Source organism: Coregonus lavaretus (assembly GCF_964263955.1).
Source record: "Coregonus lavaretus genome assembly, chromosome: 25".
NCBI classification, from domain to species: Eukaryota; Metazoa; Chordata; class Actinopteri; order Salmoniformes; family Salmonidae; genus Coregonus; species Coregonus lavaretus.
The window spans coordinates 35,444,242-35,466,425 of NC_140012.1; the positions used below are offsets into that span (position 1 = coordinate 35,444,242).

General features: G+C 43.4%; 1 protein-coding gene across 1 annotated transcript in view; it reads right to left on the reverse strand.

Moving 5' to 3' along the window:
* The window catches only part of map3k4 (mitogen-activated protein kinase kinase kinase 4), a 90,296-nt gene that overhangs the window by 39,333 nt on the left and 28,779 nt on the right, over positions 1-22,184 (reverse strand). Inside the window, exons 2-5 of the mRNA XM_084142334.1 lie at positions 8,735-8,943; positions 4,631-5,250; positions 3,889-4,515; positions 2,755-3,300 (exon numbers count right to left, since the gene is read on the reverse strand). Of these exons, the coding sequence (XP_083998460.1) occupies positions 2,755-3,300; positions 3,889-4,515; positions 4,631-5,250; positions 8,735-8,943 (2,002 nt within the window). The remainder of the gene's footprint in view (positions 1-2,754; positions 3,301-3,888; positions 4,516-4,630; positions 5,251-8,734; positions 8,944-22,184) is intronic.

Genomic DNA, 22,184 nt, shown 5'->3' on the forward strand with positions numbered 1-22,184 from the left:
GAAATCCTGCAGCATATATACAGGGCCGTCTGAAGTTTGCCAATGAACATCTGAATGATTCAGAGGAGAACTGGGTGAAAGTGTTGTGGTCAGATGAGACCAAAATCGAGCTCTTTGGCATCAACTCAACTCGGCGTGTTTGGAGGAGGAGGAATGCTGCCTATGACCCCAAGAACACCATCCCCACCGTCAAACATAGAGGTGGAAACATTATGCTTTAGGTGTGTTTTTTTGCTAAGGGGACAGGACTACTTCACCGCATCAAAGGGACGATGGACGGGGCCATGTACCGTCAAATCTTGGGTGAGAACCTCCTTCCCTCAGCCAGGGCATTGAACATGGGTCGTGGATGGGTATTCCAGCATGACAATGACCCAAAACACACGGCCAAGGCAACAAAGGAGTGGCTCAAGAAGAAGCACATTAAGGTCCTGGAGTGGCCTAGCCAGTCTCCAGACCTTAATCCCATAGAAAATCTGTGGAGGGAGCTGAAGGTTCGAGTTGCCAAACGTCAGCCTCGAAACCTTTATGACTTGGAGAAGATCTGCAAAGAGGAATGGAACAAAATCCCTCCTGAGATGTGTGCAAACCTGGTGGCCAACTGCAAGAAACATCTGACCTCTGTGATTGCCAACAAGGGTTTTGCCACCAAGTACTAAGTAATGTTTAGCAGAGGGGTCAAATACTTATTTCCCTCATTAAAATGCAAATCAATTTATAACATTTTTGACATGTGTTTTTCTGGATTTTTTTGTTGTTATTCTGTCTCTCACTGTTCAAATAAACCTACCATTAAAATTATAGACTGATCATGTCTTTGTCAGTGGGCAAACGTACAAAATCAGCAGGGGATCAAATACTTTTTTCCCTTACTGTATCTTGCTGTTTACAAGTTGAGTATGTGGTGAACTTTGTTTTCTCAAATCAGCACACAGATAAATGACAACCTCAGCGAGGGGAAGAGGAGACCAAGCCTTCCCTCCTAGGGCCCCAGGGATGGTGACTCAGTCATCCTGTATGTGTATGGGTGGTTTTGTGTGCTCACTGTGTCTCTACACATGACCACGGCTGAGAAAGGGCACTGAGCTAGTATAACACATGGACTAGTCAGGAGGACTTTGAAATGGCAAATTATCAGGAAAGCACCATGCAGTACAGTGGCAGCTTAGTTGGAAATCAATTTAACTGTATTTATATATGAATTAAGTTAATTTGTGAAACTGTAAAAAAATAAACATTGCATGATTTGCATTCATATTTGCTATCCAAAATGTAACTAGCCTTCAATTTGACAGAAAGTAAACAAGAACAAGCTCCATTAAGCCCTTCATGATTAAAATGCATATAGGCCTGTACAATCCAATTTATGATGGTTATTTTCAAGGTGCATATCATGTATCAAGCACTTCCCTCTCATTTTGCAACCTCACAATAGCCACAGTGCAGCTCTGTGAACAAACTATCCAAAAACACAGAGCCAAACCAAGCTAAGCTGAGCTGTACTGGGCTGGACTAGTTATGCATCCCACCATAGTTGCTGGAACTGTGATGAAAAATACATTGTGAAAACAAAATATCTGAGCCTGCACTTTATGGTTCGGTTGGGCATGATCGTGTGAAATCCATATTACAGGGGTTTTCAAACCACTGCTCGGGGACCCCCATACATTTCACAATATTGTTGTATCCTTTAACTAGCTAACATGATTCACCTTATCAAGGGCTTGAATCAGGTGTGCTAGCTCTGGAATAGATCAAATACATGGAACGCCTGTTGACTCTGGAGAGGTTTGAAAACCCCGCCATATTAGACAAATGATAGAGACTCGACACACTGCAATCTAAGCTTCCATGTGGATTATTGGCGACAACCTTTCGACCCCTCAGGTCTTCATCGGGTCTCGAAACATAGTGGAAGAAGTTGTCATGTCAACAATTAACCACATAGGACAGCGTTGGTCATGAGAAAAATGTGTTTTTCACAACAAAAAATATAAAAACGCATAAGAGATATCTTGCTGTGTTTTGTAAACACAGATTTAAAATGCTTCTTATTGTAATTTCTGCTCAGCATCAGACTAATTTTGTGCTTCAGTTGCACTTCTCCACTCAGAATGCCCATTTCTGAATTCTCATCTATCAGCTACTTTTCTCCAGTACTTTTCTCAGTGTAGCCAGCCTAGTTCTCTGGTAAAATGCCAGATTAACTTCAAGCAAAACATTAGGAAACGTAGCTGGCATCATTACTGCAAAAAATACCTTGCTTTTTCATTAAGCTCATTTACTTGTGGCTGCTAGCCAAATAGCGTTGAACTGCTGTTGTCATCTGATATTTTCTGCCGAATGTGTTGCACTCATGTATTTTCTGTGAAGGAAAACTATAGTTGCATGCCCCCGATTACTCTATTGAAGCAAAAAAAAACACTTGACCTTCAATATAAAACACAGATTAAATGGTTTAAAATGCAGATTTTTTGAAAGTCTGCATTATGAAAATGCACATTTCTGAACTCTAACGCAACCCCTGTTATTTGAATCAGCTGTGTAGTGCTAGGGCAAAGACCAAAACGTGCACCCCTTGGGGTCCACAGGACAGAGTTTGAGAAAAACTGACATAGGAACATCAATTGCAATGTGCAGAGTCTCTCCCTCTAATATCCTTTTTATCATTTGAAATCCATCACCTGCTCAAAGACATTGGATGTTCATATGTAACCTTCTCCTATATAAAACCATATGACAGCTCTCTCTTACCTCCTGTGCAGGCGTGTGGCTGAGCAGAGCTGCCCGGGACCTCTGGAGGGAGGGGTCCATCAGCTTGTGTAGTCTCAGGATCAGTTTCCTCAGCCCCATCTGTTTCAAGGCCTTATCTACGAAGGGTCTGAAGATGGCTGTAGGGCAGTACATCCCTCCTGTCCCTGTTCCCCCCGATACCACTTCCATAGTCCCTGTCCCGGCCGCTGGGAGAAATTCATCCTCAGATAGTAGTAACCGGGTGAATTTAGGAGTCAAAGAGGGGGAGAGTTCACCTTGTCCCTCTCCCGGCTCACCTGTCGTTTCGCCCCCTCTGGGCTCACCAGTTTCCCCCTCCTCCCCCGCTAGGTCCCTGTCCTCCCCATCGCTGTCACCGGCGGTGAAGGTTGCCGTGGAGTCGTTCTCCTCGTCTTCTTCATCCTCGTCTTCCTCGTCATTGCCGCGGGAACAGCGTGGCGAGGGGATCTCGAAGACGGGCCAGCCGATACGGGAAAGGTCCCGGAGGCCGAGGACAGTCGCCATAACACGAAGTTTCTGGTTCAGATCCTAAGTGAAAATATAATTACATTTACATTTACATTTTTGTCATTTAGCAGACGCTCTTATCCAGAGCGACTTACAGTTAGTGAGTGCATACATTTTTTTCATACTAACCGCAATAATATTTAATTGAATCCTCACATCCTCCCTCCGTATAATAACAAATACCATTTAGTAGACGCTTTCATACAAAGCGATTTACAGTACTCATAATGGTTACATTTTCGTATTAGTTGCCCCAGCAGGATCCTAGTGTTGCAATCGCAATGTTCTACCAAGTAAGCCACCCAGGAACACAGATGACAGAAAATAGCTCATTGTTTTGCTAGTGAGAGGACATTACCATTTCTCCATGCATTGGATCTCTACTACTGTCCAGCTCCTGTTATTTCTTTGAATGTACTTTTAAAGCAATTTTTACATCAGCGGTTGTCACAAAAAAGGGAATGTCCGCTGTTTTGCTGACCCCAAAGGTAATTTATTTATAAAGTTACTGTGACTGCTTACTGCGCTTTTCTTTGCATTCTACTGTCCCTCTCCTGTTATTTTGAATGTGTGTAAACCCTCCTTTCGGTCAATCAATCCAGTCCTTACCTGTGTGATGTTGAGCCAGAGACAGAGTGCCTGCACCCTGCCCTGGAAGTCCCTGGCTGCGTACTTCTCATAGTCCTTCTGGAGGGTCTGCAGGGACGGGTACAACGCCTCCACCGACTCCAGTAGCTCCATCACCCGTTTAACCTGCTCGAAGGCCAGCCGCTGGCGCTGGAGGTGCTCCCTGCACCCCGCCCCGGAGCCCAGGGGAGCCGCTGCGTCTACCGCCGAGGGGCAGGCGCTGAAGCCCCATGGGTCGACTGAAGCAACGTGGTTATGGTTAGTCTTTGGAGCGCCAACAGCAGCAGGCTGGTTGGAGTCCCTCTCCTGCCCAGAAACAGTCTCTGAGGCCTGGTTTGAAGTTCTCTGTTTGGGCCCCTGGCTTGGGCCTCCACAGCCTGGTTCTGTTAACACTAGAGTCCTCTGGGCTCCACCCATACTTGGTCCTCCTACCCCCAGGCTCAGTTGTCCCAGGCCCACAGTGCTGGGGCTCAGGCTGTGGTAGTTGACCTTGAAGTGGAGCACCTCGTTGATGATGTCTGGGATTGCTTGACGAGCCGTGAACAGGAACACATCCTGGTCGTTGACGGAGCGTCTCGCGTGCCACGCCTGGAGCTCCAGCCACACCACCTGGAGAGAGGGAGGGATGGAGAGAGAGCGAGTCAGCACACATATAAAACTGCTATACATGATATACATCACCATAAGATAGCATTAATCAATCCATAAGTCAATCCATAGCTACCTCGTTGTTCTGGCCCATGAAGGCAGTGTTCTCCAGACCGCGCTGCTCCTTTTCCTTCTTCTTGGACGACATGGAAGTCAGCTTCAATAACAACCTCAGCGTCTCAAAGAACTTGAGTCTATCTGCAGGGCAGTCTGTCCTTGAGGTCTGGCGGTGGGTGCGGTGGGCCATGGGGTGGGGCATAGTGACCAGGAGCTTGCCGCTGCCGCAGCCCAGCGATAGGTAGGGTTTCCTGGGGTCCATGTTGAGGGCTGAGCCTCCACCGAAGGGGCTGGAGGTCTTGGAGAGCGGGTCCAGCACGAAGGAACCTTCAAAGGTCTTCTTGTGGTCTCTCTCGGTGGAGCGCAGGGTGGCGCGTTGTTTTTTACCCTGCTTGTAGTTGTGTTGTTGCTCCTCGGTTTGTTTGTTTACTTGTTTGTTTATGTTTACTTGGATCCCCTCAGAAGGGTCGGTCTGTTTCTTGCCCAGCTTGTAGTTATGTTGCTCAGCCTCTGGGGGGTGGAGGTGGGGGTCTTTCTCTCGGTCTCGCTCGGCCCCCTCTCTGGGCCTGTTGGGGTTAGGGTTGGGCTCCCTCTCTCTCTGGGGCTGGGATGGACTGGAGGGGGCTGGCTGATTGTCTACTGAGATACAGAATGAGAGAGGAAAAATCAATACTTATTCTAACCAATACAATAACAGAACCTTTCCCCTCAAGAAAATCTACATGCTGTGGTTACTTTACTCACTGCTACTTGCTCATTCCAAACATTGGCCACTAAGTTGGTTTGTATTTATTAAGGATCCCCATTAGCTGCTGCCAAGACAGCAGCTACTCTTCCTGGGGTCCAGCAACATTAAGGCAGTTATATACATTACTTTACATTTCATTACCCTTTTCACAACTCATTACGTGTGTTCCCTCAGGCCACTACTCTACAATACAAAATCCATGTGTACATGTGTGTAGAGTGCGTGTCTTATGTGTAAGCATGTGTCTGTGCCTGTGTGTCTCTTCAGTCCCCGCTGTGCCATAAGGTGTATTTTTAATCTATTATTTATCAAAAAATCTGATTCTACTGCTTGCATCAGTTACCTGATGTGGAATAGAGTTCCATGTAGCCATGGTTCTACGTAGTACTGTGCGCCTCCCATAGTCTGTTCTTGACTTGGGGATTGTGAAGAGCCCTCTGGTGGCATGTCTTGTGGGGTATGCATGGGTGTCCGAGCTGTGTGCTACTAGTTTAAAAACAGACACCTCTGTGCATTCAGCATGTCAACACTTCTAACAAAAACATGTAGTGATGAAGTCAATCTCTCCTCCACTTTGAGCCATGAGAGATTTACATACATATTAATGTTAGCTCTCCGTGTACTTTTAAGTGCCAGCCGTGCTGCCCTGTTTTGAGCCAATTGTAATTTTCAGAGGTCCCTCTTTGTGGCACCTGACCACACGACTGAACAGTAGTTCAGGTGCGACAAAACTAGGGCCTGTAGGACCTACCTTGTTGATAGTGTTGTTAAAAAGGCAGAGTAGCGCTTTATTATGGACAGACTCCTCCCCATCTTAGCTACTGTTTTATCAACATGTTTTGACCATGACAGGGTTTTTACAATCCAGGGTTACTCCAAGCAGTTTAGTCACCTCAACTTGCTCAATTTCCACATTATTTATTACAAGATTAAAATAATGTGGAGGGTTTAGTGAATGATTTGTCTCAAACACAAGGCTTTAAGTTTGAAATATTTAGGACTAATTTATTTCTTGCCACCCATTCTGAAACTGCACCTCTCGCTGTAGTAGCTGACGTGTATAGTGTTGAGTCATCCGCATACATAGACACACTGGCTTTACTCAAAGCCAGTGGCATGTCATTAGTAAAGATAAATACATTAAAAAGGGGGGGGGGGGGGGGGGCCTAGACAGCTGCCCTGCGGAATTCCTGATTCTACCTGGATTATGTTGAAGGCTTCCATGAAAGAACACCCTCTGTTCTGTTAGACAGGTAACTCTTTATCCACAATATAACAGGGTGTGTAAAGCCATAAACACATGTTTTTCCAGCAGCACACTATGATTGATAATGTCAAAAGACACACTGAAGACTAACAAAACAGCTCCCACAATCGTTTATCATCAATTTCTCTAAAGCAGTCAGTCATTTGTGTAAGTGCGGTGCTTGTTGAATGTCCTTCCCTAGAAGCGTGCTGAAAGTCTGCTGTCAATTTGTTCACAGTAAAATAGCATTTTATCTGGTCAAACACAATTTTTCCCAAAAGTTTACTAAGGGTTGGTAACAGGCTGATTGGTCGGCTATATGAGCCAGTAAAGGGGGCTTTACTATTCTTGGGTAGCATAATTAATTTTGCTTCCCTCCAGGCCTGATGGCACACACTTTCTAGTAGGCTTAGATTGAAGATATGGCAAATAGGAGTGGCAATATCGTCCGCTATTATCCTCAGTAATTTCCCATCCAAGTTGTCAGACCCCAGTGGCTTGTCATTGTTGATAGACAACAATAACCATTTCACCTCTTCCACACTCACTTTACATAATTCAAAATTACAATGATTGTCTTTCATAATTTAATCAGTTATACTTGGATGTGGTGACAGCGTTTCTTGCTGGCATGTCATGCCTACGTTTGCTAATCTTGCCAATTAAAAAAACATTAAGGTAGTTGGCAATATCAGTGGGTTTTGTGATGAATGAGCCATCTGATTCAATGAATGATGGAGCTGAGTTTGCCTTTTTGCCCACATTTTCATTTCAGGTGCTCCAAAACTTTTAACTATCATTCATCTTTGTTTCATAGTATAGTTTCTTATTTTTATTCAGTTTAGTCACATGATTTCTCAATTTGCAGTACGTTTGCCAATCGGTTGTGCAGACAGACTTATTTGTCATTCCTTTTGCCTTATCCCTCTCAACCACACAATTTTTCAATTCCTCATCAATCCAAGGGGATTTACCATTTTTCCTGTCATTTTCTTATTAGTAACTGGAATAAGCAATTTCATAAATGTCTCAAGTGCAGCATCTGGTTGCTCCTCATTACACACCACCAAATATTATTTACAGTTACCCTAAACATATTTAGATCTATGTGCGTGTTCTTGAGTGGATTCAGATTTTTTGGAGCTTTTTGTAACATGATACCCTCACCAGTCCATGTGTTCCTAGACACCCGAATAGCAACATACACAAGGGGGCGATAGCAGAGATTTCCTTCTTGTCGTCTTCCCATTTGTGGTAAAAGCAGAGAAGAATCACGTTTAAAATATCACCACTGTTAGCTAATTTCAATGAAAACCAACTGTATATTTGAATAATAGCTACATGTAATGAAAGTTTAGGTTTGTTTTACATTACCTCATTCTGTGCCTGCCAGTTGGCTGTAGACTACTCCGCTAGCAGCTTGCTAGCTAGCTGACTAAAAACAGCAAGCAAGCTAGCCTTTTAGCTTCCCACATCTCCCCATGTGAAATAAGAAGATTTATAATTAAATAATATGCCTTTGCAAATATTCTTTACTTGCCAGTGTAACCTACAACATTATCCCAGTTTAATATGCTGCTTGAACGTATTAGCTTATAGAATGTCATGTTTAGGTCGCAGAGAAAAAGCACATCTCGCAACGGTTTTTACAAATAGCCTGGAATCACTAGTTATTCTAATAAAGATACAATGTTGTTTGAATAGTCGCTGGGATTATATTTGCTTATCAATGCAAAATAGGCTACTTTGATGCATAGCCTATAGATCAGATCAAGGCTACACAACACTGACCCACAGCTACTCAATGAATGATACGGCGTGTTAATATTTTCATGTGGCACAGGAGTATGTCGAATGTCGGAGCACACTAATAGGACCCGCCTCTTGTGACGAAAAACAAAACTGCGCTACACTCTGTAGGGTCAGTCTACGTAGGGTATAAATTGGCATTAACAGGTAGATTAGGTTTAGATTACCCTTGTTAGGAGACCTTCCAGCGGGGGAGCGTCAAGACGACCTGCACTGACTGTTTCTATGGTGTTTGCCTGACATGTTTACGACACTACGCACCCCTGTCCTCTCTACCTCGGACTCTGTGACCACTGCCTCCATCTTATCCCCTAACTTACTCTTGCAAGGAGAGCGTCCAGCCGGGGAGCGTCCAGCCGACCTGGCCTGGCTGTTCTTCTGGTGTTTCCCCGACATGCGTTTCAAATGCCGGGGGGTGTAGGGGGGAGACGTGCCGTACAGAGCTTCCTCTTCCTCGCTGGGCTCGTCCCAAAAGTCTTCCACCTCGCATCTCTGATGCCTCGAACCATCTTTTGATGGATTGACCTGCCTGTGGGAAAAGAGTTGGGTTATTTTTAGTGGGGATTCTATGGAAACTAATCTAGTATCTGCAATGAAAAACGTCCTGTGGAGGTGATGAGGGGTGTGGTCAGAGAAAAAAACTGGAAAATGATATGTAAATTACTGGAATTAGTAGGGATGTAACGATTCACCAATTGACATCGGTCCCTGTACAAATGTTTAAGATATGAGTGCATCGGTCTGTGGGAGCCTAAACCGATTCAAATTATGCATTCTTCGGTCAGAAAAGCGATTTAAACATTACCAATCCCCAGTTCACTAATGTTTTTTAGTCATCGTTTTATTCCGAAAATTCATCAATTCAGTCACAACAGATAAGAGGTGTCATCTTTCAGTTCAGTGGTATATCAAACTTTTATAACCGTGTATGACTGTCAGATAACTGTGTGCACAGTGCGAGAGACAGCTGTTCTAAATATAAATATTGACATAATACTAGCTCAAAACATTTTCAATCTGCAAAAATGACAAGTTAATCAGTGGGTGATGGTGATTTCAGATAAAAAAGTGTGTGTGTGTGTGTGTGGGGGGGGTCAAAAAGCATACATTTCCACCACCCCTAATCTGCCCAAAGTCTCAACTCAGGTGCCTACACACACACACACACACACACAGCTCAGAGGAGTAATCTCAGACAGATCCAGCTCAGAAGCCCAGCTCCTGAGCTCCCATCAGCAGCAGATATTAGTTTAAAATGTTAGATGTGTTCATGCAACAAAAGAAACGGCATTGTATCGAATCGCATCAATTTGTTCCCCTAATTAAACCAAATCGCACTGAATCGTTTCAAACTAAAATGTACCGTAGCCCATGCATCTAGAGGTATCGAATCGTTCATGAAAGGAGAGAAGCGCATCCCTAAAGGCGTCCGCATGCTTCCCAGCCGAAACATTTCGGTAGAGTTCGTGCATACATTATGACAACATTTTCTGATGTTTTTGTTTGCTTTGGACTGTTCGGGCACACCTTTTTCTTGGAGGCAAGCCGAAGTTCGGAGCCAAAGTCTACACCCCTTCATCAATGATTCTTCAATTAAATATTTGTCATTCAACGAGAGACGATTCATTTTAATGCACATTTATTCATTGAAAAATACTGCACCAAACAGTTAGTCATGCATAAAATTGCATGACTAAGATCTCTTCAGCAAAAACATCCAAATTAATGACAGATTTCTTGAGTTATCTTCGATTAATTCTGACTATTTTGAGGAAGCGTATTCTGGCCACGACATCTAAAAAAAATTGACAAACAGTACTGTTGCAGCTTTTTTCTTGTTTTTCAAGCAAAGGTCATTTAAGGGAGTATGCGAGCACACTCGTTCGGTTCGGCGCCAGCCGAACTGAAGCATGCTGACGCTATAAGAGTTTGCAATGGCTCGATAAACTACCTTCAAACTGAAGACAGAGACATACAAATGGTATCCATGAGTTCATCTTACCTGGGTAAGTAGAAAAAATGGCTTAATTGCCAAAACGTTGAACTATCCCTTTAACTGCAGAGGCGATGCTGCTGCAGCAGCCAGACTGACTGTCTGCTCTAGGCACATCTGACTGATGACAAGTGGTTTGACTAGGACGCCGGTCTGGTCTGGAGCCTTCCGGGATGAAGCCTCCACTTGCTCCAACAGTAGAAGTTCTTCTATTTCAATAGCAGTGCTGTGTATGACCACTGAGGGCCAGACAGACAGACAGACAGGATAATGGGCTGTGGTGGGCTTTCAGTGTTCACATCCCCACTCCCCAGCCAGTCTTTCACGAATATAAGGTAAACATGATTATTGCACTACATAGGTAATGGAATGGTACCATATTTGCTATATAGGTAATAGGGTACCATACCAGACATCTGGCGGCTTCCTTCAGCTCCCCCAACAGTAGCAGTGCTGTGTAGGCTTTGTACCTCCACAGAGGGCTGCCAGGCAGACAGATCCTGGACAATGGGTTATGGGGGTTCACATTTTACTACTTTCACAATTCTACGCAGTTAAAACAAAGCAAAGGCTAAGGGATGGTGCTGGAGAAATGTAACCCCTCAACTTCATAGACAGAGCTATGGATGCAAGGACTGACCATCAATGATATGAGATCTATAGTTTTAACTGTGTTTTGAGGCTATACATTGTTTGTTTACATTTACTGTAGGGTAATTCCACACTTTAACACTAGAACCGCTGGACCTCGAGGGACCCCCCTTCAAGCTAATGAGCAGTCAGTCATTCTGACTGCAACATTCTAACAGTGTAATTAATAAATGTCATATATGCTATTACAAAAATTATCATTTGGTTGTGTTTATGAAGGTAACATGTTTTTTTTTATAACACAATAGCATTTATTAGTTTGTTCCAGTAGGTGTTAAAACAGACAGCTTCAGTCAGCTGTTCTAGCACACTCTATTGGTGTTTTTAGACGAGCAGTTCTGCCCCCATTCAGCAGGTCCTAACTAATTTAATTTCTTATTGGTTAAGGTCACGCCAGTCAATACATGTTTGCTAATCAGGGACGTTCAGAAGGACCCCAAGCACGGCAGAAGTCAGATAATTTCAGTTGTGCTTTCCATCCTGACGAGCACCACCCTTTACCCTGCTGCTACCTTTTCCTTATTGTGGACATTTCCTTTGCCGTCTGACATTTTATTGTGCGTGCATCTACAAGTAAGTGCCTTAGATCTTTCAGCCTTGTTGTTTACGGAGCTAAAGATTGCCTATTGTTTATAATTACTATTTATATTGAGCTTGTTAGCTAGCTCGCTAGCGTTAGCATTTCTCGATCAGAACGCGTCGGTATTTAGCATGCCTATTAGCGATGTTAGCTGTTTTAGCATTAGTCATTTGTGGTGCTGCTAGACTATTTCTATTGGTGTAAATTGCTCATGCCGTTTATGTTATGTAGATGTACCTACACTCTTGTACTGTTTATTTAGTACATTTACCTATGTTTAGAATGTCTACAAGTTCCCTAGCCTGTGTAGGTTATTGCCATGTGACTAGGACTTAAGCCTGCTGTAGTGTATAGCATGTGCTGTTGTACTTTACCTGAGCTAGCTTGTACAGACTTTTTTTCCTATTATAGCAGTGCTCTTGCGTAAGTTCTTTATCCTCTTTCCTTTCAGAACCATAATTAATGTCAGTTCTCACTGGATAGGATTCTCAGTTATCTGAACCATGAGTAGTCAGATGTGTGTGTGATGTGTGAATGTGGACATTTTCTTCCATTAAACCCCCCTTAAGCTGGACATCCGCCTTATCATTGTTCTGACCGGACATTCTGTAGTGGTTGCTACCGGCCTTAAGCCAGCACCTAAGGTTTCTTATTACATTCATGGTCCTTCGATTCTCTACAACCCTACCCATATTGTTCATGGTCCTTACGAGCAGGATACAACAGTGAGTACTAGAGCCCAAGGATGCCAGTTAACAGAGAAGATCCTCCACAAGATGTGGTCCGTCTGCGCCGACTGAATCACCTGCCACAATATCTCAACGATTACAACTACTATGGCGAAGAGTCAAGGCACAGACTACCACACACACATCCACACACCACTCCTACGAGGGAGAGCAGCTAGAGGGTTCTATTGAGAACTCGCGACGTGACATACTGCAGTCAAAGTGGCCTTCTTCCCCTTCAATAACTCATCACCGGTCCAAGTCACCACCAGGCTGACCAGCAGAATAGAGAACAGAGCCTCAGCCTTTTCATCGGTTGCTTTTTCCAGAGTTCCCACCTCAGGCTAACCTCGACCAGAGATCGCCAAGTTTAGCATTGACAGTTATTTTGTGTTTCTTCCATTTGCGAATAAATCGCACCAACTGTTGTCACCTTCTCACCAAGCTGCTTGGCGATGGTCTTGTAGCCCATTCCAGCCTTGTGTAGGTCTACAATCGCGTCCCTGTCATCCTTGGAGAGCTCTTTGGTCTTGGCCATGGTGGAGAGTTTGGAATCTGATTGATTGCTTCTGTGAACAGGTGTCTTTTATACAGGTAACAAGCTGAGATTAGGAACACTCATTTTTGACATGCGTTTTTCTGTCTCTCACTGTTCAAATAAACCTACCATTAAAATTATAGACTGAATTTGTTTGTCAGTGGGCAAACTTACAAAAATCAGCAGGGGATCAAATACTTTTTTCCCTCACTGTATTTACAAAGCCCTTTTTACATCAGCAGATGTCAAAGTGCTATACAGAAACCCAGCCTAAAACCCCAAACAGCAAGCAATGCCGATGTAGAAGCACGGTGGCTAGGAAAATCTCCCTAGAAAGGCAGATACCTAGGAAGAAACCTTGAGAGGAACCAGGCTCTGAGGGGTGGCCGGGTGGAGATTATAACAGTACATGGCCATTAAGGCCAGATTTTTCTCCAAGTCAGGAAGATGGAAGGCTCCTACAGTCCACCTTCGCCAGTACTTACCTGATGGGAACTGCCAGTTAGCACCTGACCATCTCAGTCCTTCTATAGTTCTTTCTTCTTACAACTGCAAGATGTATTAGAGTGGGAGAACGGAGGTTCTGCAGCGCCAGCGCGACCAGCTCCGTGACGCTAGATATCAGAAGATGCGAGACACTTTACCCTTCCACCTCAGCTTCACCATTAGCCCCGATCTCAGATCTGAGCCCTGCTGTGGAGTCCCTCACAGCGGTGCCACAGCTTTCTCCAGGGCCACCGGATCCACCGCCGCATCCTGTTGGCTACCCTCTTCCAGAACTGCCTCACAGCCTGCACTGGCCGCTTGCGCGCCACTCACCCTGGTCTGGTGACCTCAAGCACCTTTGTGACGGGATGGCCGGCTATACCACCAAGAGAGGACTTTTGTTGGACCAGTTGCCTGTCTGGTCTACGTCTCTGCTCTGCTGGATGACCACAAGTCTTCACGTCATCCCTCAGATGACTGTTTGCCCTTTGTTGTTTCAAATCTGTACAAGGGTGGGTTCCATATAGCCAGAACAAAAATAAATAATTTCCTCTAAAATTAAAGTTAAAAAACAATGTTACAATAAACTACACTAAACAAAATAAACGCAACATTCAACAATTTCAAAGATTTTACCAAGTTACAGTTAGTCAAATGAAATACATTCATTAGACCCTAACCTATGGATTTCACATGACTGGGAATACAGATATGCGTCGGTTGGTCACCAAAAAAATAAAAATAAAAGTAGGGGCGTGGATCAGAAAAGTCAGTATCTGGTGTGACCACCATTTGCCTCATGCAGTGCGACACATCTCCTTCACATTGAGTTGATCAGGCTGTTGATTGTGGAGTGTGGAATTTTGTTCCACTCCTCTTCAATGGATGTGCGAAGTTGCTAGATATTGGCGGAAACTGGAAGACTGTCGTACGTCGATCCAGAGCATTCCAAACATGCTCAATGGGTGGCATGTCTGGTGAGTATGCAGGCCATGCAAAAACGGGGACATTCAGCTTCCAGGAATTGTGTACAGATCCTTGTGACATGGGGTTGTGCATTATCATGCTGAACATGAGGTGATGGCGGCGGATGAAGGCATGACAATGTGCCTCAGGATCTTGTCACGGTATCTCTGTGTGTTCAAATTGCTATCAATAAAATGCAATTGTGTTTGTTGTCCGTAGCTTAAGCCTGACAATACAATAACCACCCCCACCATGGGGCACTCTGTTTACAACATTGACATCAGCAAACTGCTCGCCCACACGACGACTTTCACGCTGTCTGCCATCTGCCCAGTACATTTGAAAGCGGAATACATTTGTGAAGAGCACCCTTCTCCAGTGTGCCAGTGGCCATCGAAGGTGAGCATTTACCCACTGAGGTTGGTTACGACTCCAAACAGCAGTCAGCACAAGGTGCACCTGTGTAATGATCATGCTGTTTAATCATCTTCTTGATATGCCACACCTGTCAGGTGGATGGATTCTCTTGGCAAAGGAGAAATGCTCACTAACAGGCATGTAAACAAATTTGTGCACAACATTTTAGAGAAATAAGCTTCTTGTGCATACGGAAAACTTCTGGGGTCTTTTATTTCAGTTAATGAAACATGGGACCAACACTTTACATGTTGCGTTTATATTGTTGTTCAGTATATGTCTAAACAACTCAAAATGTTATATGGCCAGCTTCACTTTTGAGTTTGTATCCAATTTAATGAACCGTTTCATGCATTAGTGCCTGTGACATTACAATGAATGTGAATATAAAGGTTTGATGATTCCCAAAAAGAACAAAATATTTTGTCATTATTTAGTTACTTCTGTCTTTAAAATCAGTAATCCTATTCTTGCATTTAAAATGAAAAACACATGATTTCCTTGCATAATGAGGATAACCAAGCATCTCGCTATTTTGGGTACAATTCACAGTAATTTCACTAAAGGTAGATAAAAAGCAATTATTTACTTGTGAATTATTATAACGTTACCTGCCTCATGCTTAACAATTATTTTTACATTTTATCCGATACTTTTTTTCCGCTTTCATTTATACAGTGGGGAGAACAAGTATTTGATACACTGCCGATTTTGCAGGTTTTCCTACTTACAAAGAATGTAGAGGTCTAATTTTTATCATAGGTACACTTCAACTGTGAGAGACAGAATCTAAAACAAAAATCCAGACAATCACATTGTATGATTTTTAAGTAATTAATTTGCATTTTATTGCATGACATAAGAATTTGATACATCAGAAAAGCAGAACTTAATATTTGGTACAGAAACCTTTGTTTGCAATTACAGAGATCATACGTTTCCTGTAGGTCTTGACCAGGTTTGCATACACTGCAGAAGGGATTTTGGCCCACTCCTCCATACAGACCTTCTCCAGATCCTTCAGGTTTCGGGGCTGTCGCTGGGCAATACGGACTTTCAGCTCCCTCCAAAGATTTTCTATTGGGTTCAGGTCTAGAGACTGGCTAGGCCACTCCAGGACCTTGAGATGCTTCTTACGGAGCCACTCCTTAGTTGCCCTGGCTGTGTGTTCCGGGTCGTTGTCATGCTGGAAGACCCAGCCACGACCCATCTTCAATGCTCTTACTGAGGGAAGGAGGTTGTTGGCCAAGATCTTGCGATACATGGCCCCATCCATCCTCCCCTCAATACGGTGCAGTCGTCCTATCCCCTTTACAGAAAAGCATCCCCAAAGAATGATGTTTCCACCTCCATGCTTCACGGTTGGGATGGTGTTCTTGGGGTTGTACTCATCCTTCTTCTTCCTCCAAACACGGCGAGTGGAGTTTAGACCAAAAAGCTCTATTTTTGTCTCATCAGACCACATTACATTTTACATTTACATCATTTAGCAGACGCTCTTATCCAGAGCGATTTACAGTTAGTGAATACATATATATATATATATATATATATATATATTTTATTTTTTATTATTATAATTTTTTTATATATACTGGCCCCCCGTGGGAATCGAACCCACAACCCTGGCATTGCAAACGCCATGCTCTATCAACTGAGCTACATCCCTGCCGGCCATTCCCTCCCCTACCCTGGACGACGCTGGGCCAATTGTGCGCCGCCCCATGGGTCTCCCGGTCGCGGCCGGCTGCGACAGAGCCTGGATTCGAACCAGGATCTCTAGTGGCACAGTTAGCACTGCGATGCAGTGCCTTAGACCACTGCGCCACCCGCTACCTTCTCTAATTCCTCCTCTGGATCATCCAGATGGTCATTGGCAAACTTCAGACGGGCCTGGACATGCACTGGCTTGAGCAGGGGGACCTTGCGTGCGCAGCAGGATTTTAATCCATGACGGCGTAGTGTGTTACTAATGGTTTTCTTTGAGACTGTGGTCCCAGCTATCTTCAGGTCATTGACCAGGTCCTGCCGTGTAGTTCTGGGCTGATCCCTCACCTTCCTCATGATCATTGATGCCCCACGAGGTGAGATCTTGCATGGAGCCCCAGACCGAGGGTGATTGACCGTCATCTTGAACTTCTTCCATTTTCTAATAATTGCGCCAACAGTTGTTGCCTTCTCACCAAGCTGCTTGCCTATTGTCCTGTAGCCCATCCCAGCCTTGCGCAGGTCTACAATTTTATCCCTGATGTCCTTACACAGCTCTCTGGTCTTGGCCATTGTGGAGAGGTTGGAGTCTGTTTGATTGAGTGTGTTGTCAGGTGTCTTTTATACAGGTAACGAGTTCAAACAGGTGCAGTTAATACAGGTAATGAGTGGAGAACAGGAGGGCTTCTTAAAGAAAAACTAACAGGTCTGTGAGAGCCGGAATTCTTACTGGTTGGTAGGTGATCAAATACTTATGTCATGCAATAAAATGCAAATTAATTACTTAAAAATCATACAATGTGATTTTCTGGATTTTTGTTTTAGATTCCGTCTCTCACAGTTGAAGTGTACCTATGCTAAAAATTACAGACCTCTACATGCTTTGTAAGTAGGAAAACCTGCAAAATCGGCAGTGTATCAAATACTTGTTCTCCCCACTGTAGGTGTCACCCCGTAGGACATTATGTCACACCGATGGACAATACACAACAGGTAGTCAAATTTTACTGTTAAAACCTCATGACACTTTCTCACGACTCCCTCTTGTCCCTCTGCAGCAGACATATAAGCGAGCAATATATTTGGACCATCGATTCGCAATAAAATCACAGTATCGAATCACAATACATATGGAATCGTGAAAATCGCAATACATATAGCACCAGCACACAAGTTTCATGATAATATCATGAGGTCCCTGGTAATTCCCAGCCCTAATTTCTTTCCCACCATCTTAGTCATTTTCGTTCAGATTTTGTATCAACGCTAACGCAGCATGTGCATCCACTCGTCTTGGTCTTCTTGCCATTGTAAATTACGCACGCTCCCCCTGTGTACTCCAAGTAGGCCAGCGTAGACTGATAAGACTGCTTGGATTTGGGGGACTAATAGACGGTACATACTATGCTTGGGTGGTATACCATATACCGGGGTATTTGGAAAAAGCCATGGGATGGTTTTTCAATACCATGGAAAGTAGTTTTCTAAACTACTTTTTAAATATCTGCAGTCAACTTGTGCAATACGATAGGAGATAAAGAACATTGTGTTCTTAATTTCATCCATCACATTATGTAGCTCATGGTAGACCCCAGTCAAAACCACCAGAGACCAGGAGCCTTGTCAGTCACTCACTGTTGTGCAGCATGTGCCTGGTGATCTAATTACAGTAAGGAATTCAAATGTTTGCCAGCTAGATATCTTATAACTACTTGTATACTTCTATAGTTTAAGTCAGAAACTGTACAAAATGTTCGCAATGCGCTCATTAGCATTTAGTTAGCATTCTCTATGATGATTCCTTAGTACTTATTTTTTAGCATTCTGGTATGTGACATTTTTGGGCTTTGAATATTAGTACTTTCTTAATAAATACATGCAGTCAACTTGTGCATTAGGTAATAGATAACGCAGATCGCGCTCATCATTTTCATTATGAAGCTTACCAGTACTAGTTTCCCAAAACAGCAGTTTCAGCCAGTCACGTGTGTTTGTTTACAAAAAAGCACAACTAGCAAAATGGGAACTTCGTGAGGTGAGTCACTCCTGCAGCGCAATTTAAGTGAGGTGATGAGATTCCTATGAAATTCACTACTAAAGTTTGCCAGCTACAACTATTAAGTTAACTACCTAAGATCAACTGGGCACGGCACCTTCAAAGGTCGGGAGAAGGAACGGAACAGGCCCTACTGTCAGGAGAAGGAAGGGCAAAAACCATTTTTTTAAATGACATGTCCTCCTTAAACTGGTTATAACTCCAGTTCTGTTTGTTCTTACAACGACAGTGTGATAGACTTATTTTGGAAAAGTCAAGGACGGAGGGGGCATTACTTTAAAAATGGCAGCGTCATATTTCTATATTTTACTAATGCAGTCCAAATGACTGCTTTAGCAGTTATTGTGTTCAAATGTATGCCAAAACGAAAAACATTGATTTCAAAGTTGAACAAACCATACAACTCTATGCACAATGACTACTTTGTATTTTTTTTAATTTACTATGTAAATTGATCAAACATTTACTGGAAAAACTGTGCATATGCAAAGTTTGGTAACATAATTAAGGTAAAACCTCCCTCAGTTTTACTCTGTTACCAAACGTTGTATCTGCACAGCTCTTCCTGTGAATGTGTTTTTGTAACATTTTTAGTGGAAATTAAAAGTAGTCCTTGTGCATATAGTTATATGGTTTGTTAAACTTTGAAATCAATGTTTTTTGTTTGGTATACATTATAAAGTGAAAACAGTCTTAGCGGAATTCCGTTACCGTGGAATTGCCCTGTAGTAACTGCAGATTGCTCTTTTAAATCCATGACGAGGAGTGAACAAGTGCACATTTCAGAAGAAAGGCTAGTAAAGTCCATCTGCTAGTTGGGGGTCAGCCATACGGCACCAGGTCAAAGTTCAAAAGGTTAACCTAAAGGTCACGTGAAGCCACCCGGCTCACTTGCCCTCTGGTGTGTAAAAAGCAATGATCCTAAAAATGTTATGGGGATGACAGCAGAAACTGTCTCGACTAAAATCCTGCACCTCAAAATTCTGCAATTAGTTGAAACCTCAAAATGTTATTGGAATTCATTCAATGTAGTGATGTTAAAAGGTTGAAACGCTGGACACATCAAGCAACTGAACATTAGACTAGTAGGCTATGTATAATGAAACACTCCCCAGTAGCCTGTTGTCTGTGCCAGAGATTGGGCTGATTGAGGTCATACTGACTGACTGTAGTAGGTGAGTGTGTGTGCGTGCACGTGTGTGATATTACTGGCACAGAGAGAACATACCCAACCAAGCTCTCTAAACACTTCCACACTTTGTAGGTGAAAGAAACAAAAGAAAAACAGAAAGGAAGAACGCACGACGGGGCAAGCCTTCAAAGATCACCCTGGCACAGCTTTGTCCCTCTAACCCTTTTCTGAGGGGATTGTAATAGGATTAGAGAGGGGAGGGCGGGGCAAATTGACCCAGAGAAGTAAAAACAATAGAAGGGAAATGGGTACACCCTGGTCGACTGCAACGCCATGTGTCTCTCCATCGATCAACTGATTCAAAGACATTCCCCACGTGTGTGTGTGTGTGTGTGTGTGTGTGTGTGGCGGTTGATTGGGTGCGGTGGGGCATTGGTGGATAGCTTTCACTAATCCAACAATTAGTGGCCAAAGCCTTTCAGTGAGAGAGAAAGAGACGCATGGAGAGAGGGGGAGCGAGCACACACACACACAAAGAGCACAGGCCCCCACTGCCCATCTGCCTCTCTTTTGCGCCACCCAGAGACACCCTCACACACATCCACTGACCCTTCTATACACACACTTCCTTCTGTTCCCAGGGAGAAAACCAAGGACTTCCAGACAAGAGAAGACACGTGCTGCAAGCCGTTGGGCTTTCTATGTGCCAGAGCAGTGTGTGTCAGATTTGTCCAGATGCACCCAGTGTATGCATTCCCTTAGCATATGGGTTAAATAATATGAGTGGTGGGAGAGTAGATCAGTCTGTGCTAGGGCTACACGATTAACCCAATTCAGATCGAAATTGTGATATTGACGTGCATTAAGCATTTTTTTTGACACTCCGTTAACACAAAAAATAGACTATGATACCTACTCCAATGAGATGCACTAGACTCCGCTCATTCACTCTTTACATGCACAAAAGACCATGACCAATCACAAGCAGGCTCTCACTCTCTGCATGGCATGCACATGCTGGCCAATCACAAGCGTCCTCACATAGAGCGCGCTGTTAGATGCTGGTGAGGAGAGAAAGGTCTACACAGAGTGTCGGCAGACACCAAAGTGCTAATGAGAACATCGATTTGGTGCCGAAGAAGGGCGCATCTTCAGTGGTATAGCAGTATTTCGGCTAGAGGCAAACCGATGTCAACCAAATGCAACTATTGTGCAAAATATGCCTCAGAGTTCTGGCGACAACAAGAACCTTCACCTACTTTATGACGATTGCATGGTGGAAAAAGCGTCAGAAAGCAGCAAAGCCCCTCAGCCACAGCCAGCCATCTAAGTTAAGCAGGCATTGATTGCAGAGGCATTTAAGTTTAATGCCCTATTAAAAAAACATCCCGCCTACACATAGAATTCCCCAAGGCTAGTATCACCCACCTATCACCTAGCCAAAGACATAATTCATATTTACACAGTCAGCAAAGACGGCTTCAAGATGATGATAAAAAAGCTGGACAGGAGATACAAGATTCCATCTTTAATTTAATAATAATTTATCTGAGCAAACCAGAAACCTTCCAATATTTTACTTTCAAATAATACTTTAGAAACATTTAAATATAATACATTTGAAGGTTGTGCAGGACTATGATAGATGAAGGAATCAATCTATCATTTCAGACTGTTAGAGTATTTATCTGGTCAATATGTCAGTGTATTATGTCTGTAAGTGTGTTATATGTGAAAATGTGATCATATTATAAATTGTATTTTAATGTTTAAAGGACTCTTGGAAGATTAGTCCAAATGAGGACTAAAAGAGATCCTAATAAAATTGAAATCTTGCACATATTTCTCCCAAGTCGCATCACAACACTAACAAAAGTAGGCTAATGGAGAAGTTGAAACAGAGCTTTGTTGATTATTACGCGAATACAACAGACCTTTGGTCTAATAGAACGACCGAGCCCTACATTCGTTTGAGATCACGAGGGAGAAGACATCGCTCATGGTTTTTGAGATAAGTTTTAGCCACTTCGGGCCTGAATGAGGAGCAGCAACTGTGCATAACGCTAATGGTGCAAATGTGGCCATCGTGTTGAATGTCTGGACCAGACTTGCAATCGGTAGGCTACGTGTTACATGTTAAGGCACTTTGACTTATAATTACACAATTATAAGCGTCCTATTCCATCTGCAGCCTATGGCTGCCTGAATAAATATTTAACTTGGGTTATTTAATAACTCAATGGTAAAATAGGAAAATGTTTGTTCATATGTAGGTTATATTATAACGCAGAATTTGTAATTTCATAGGATGTGGACAGTGTAGGGCAGGGGTATTCAACTCTTATCCTACGGAGGTCCAGAGCCAGCTGGATTTCTGTTCAACCTGATAAGTAATTGCACCCACCTGGTGTCCCAGGTCCAAATCAGTCCCTGATTTACAATGAAAAAAGTGGAACTGGCTTCGAGGTCCAGAGTTGAGTTTGAGGGGTGTAGGTTGTCCAACCGCCCTCTACCCA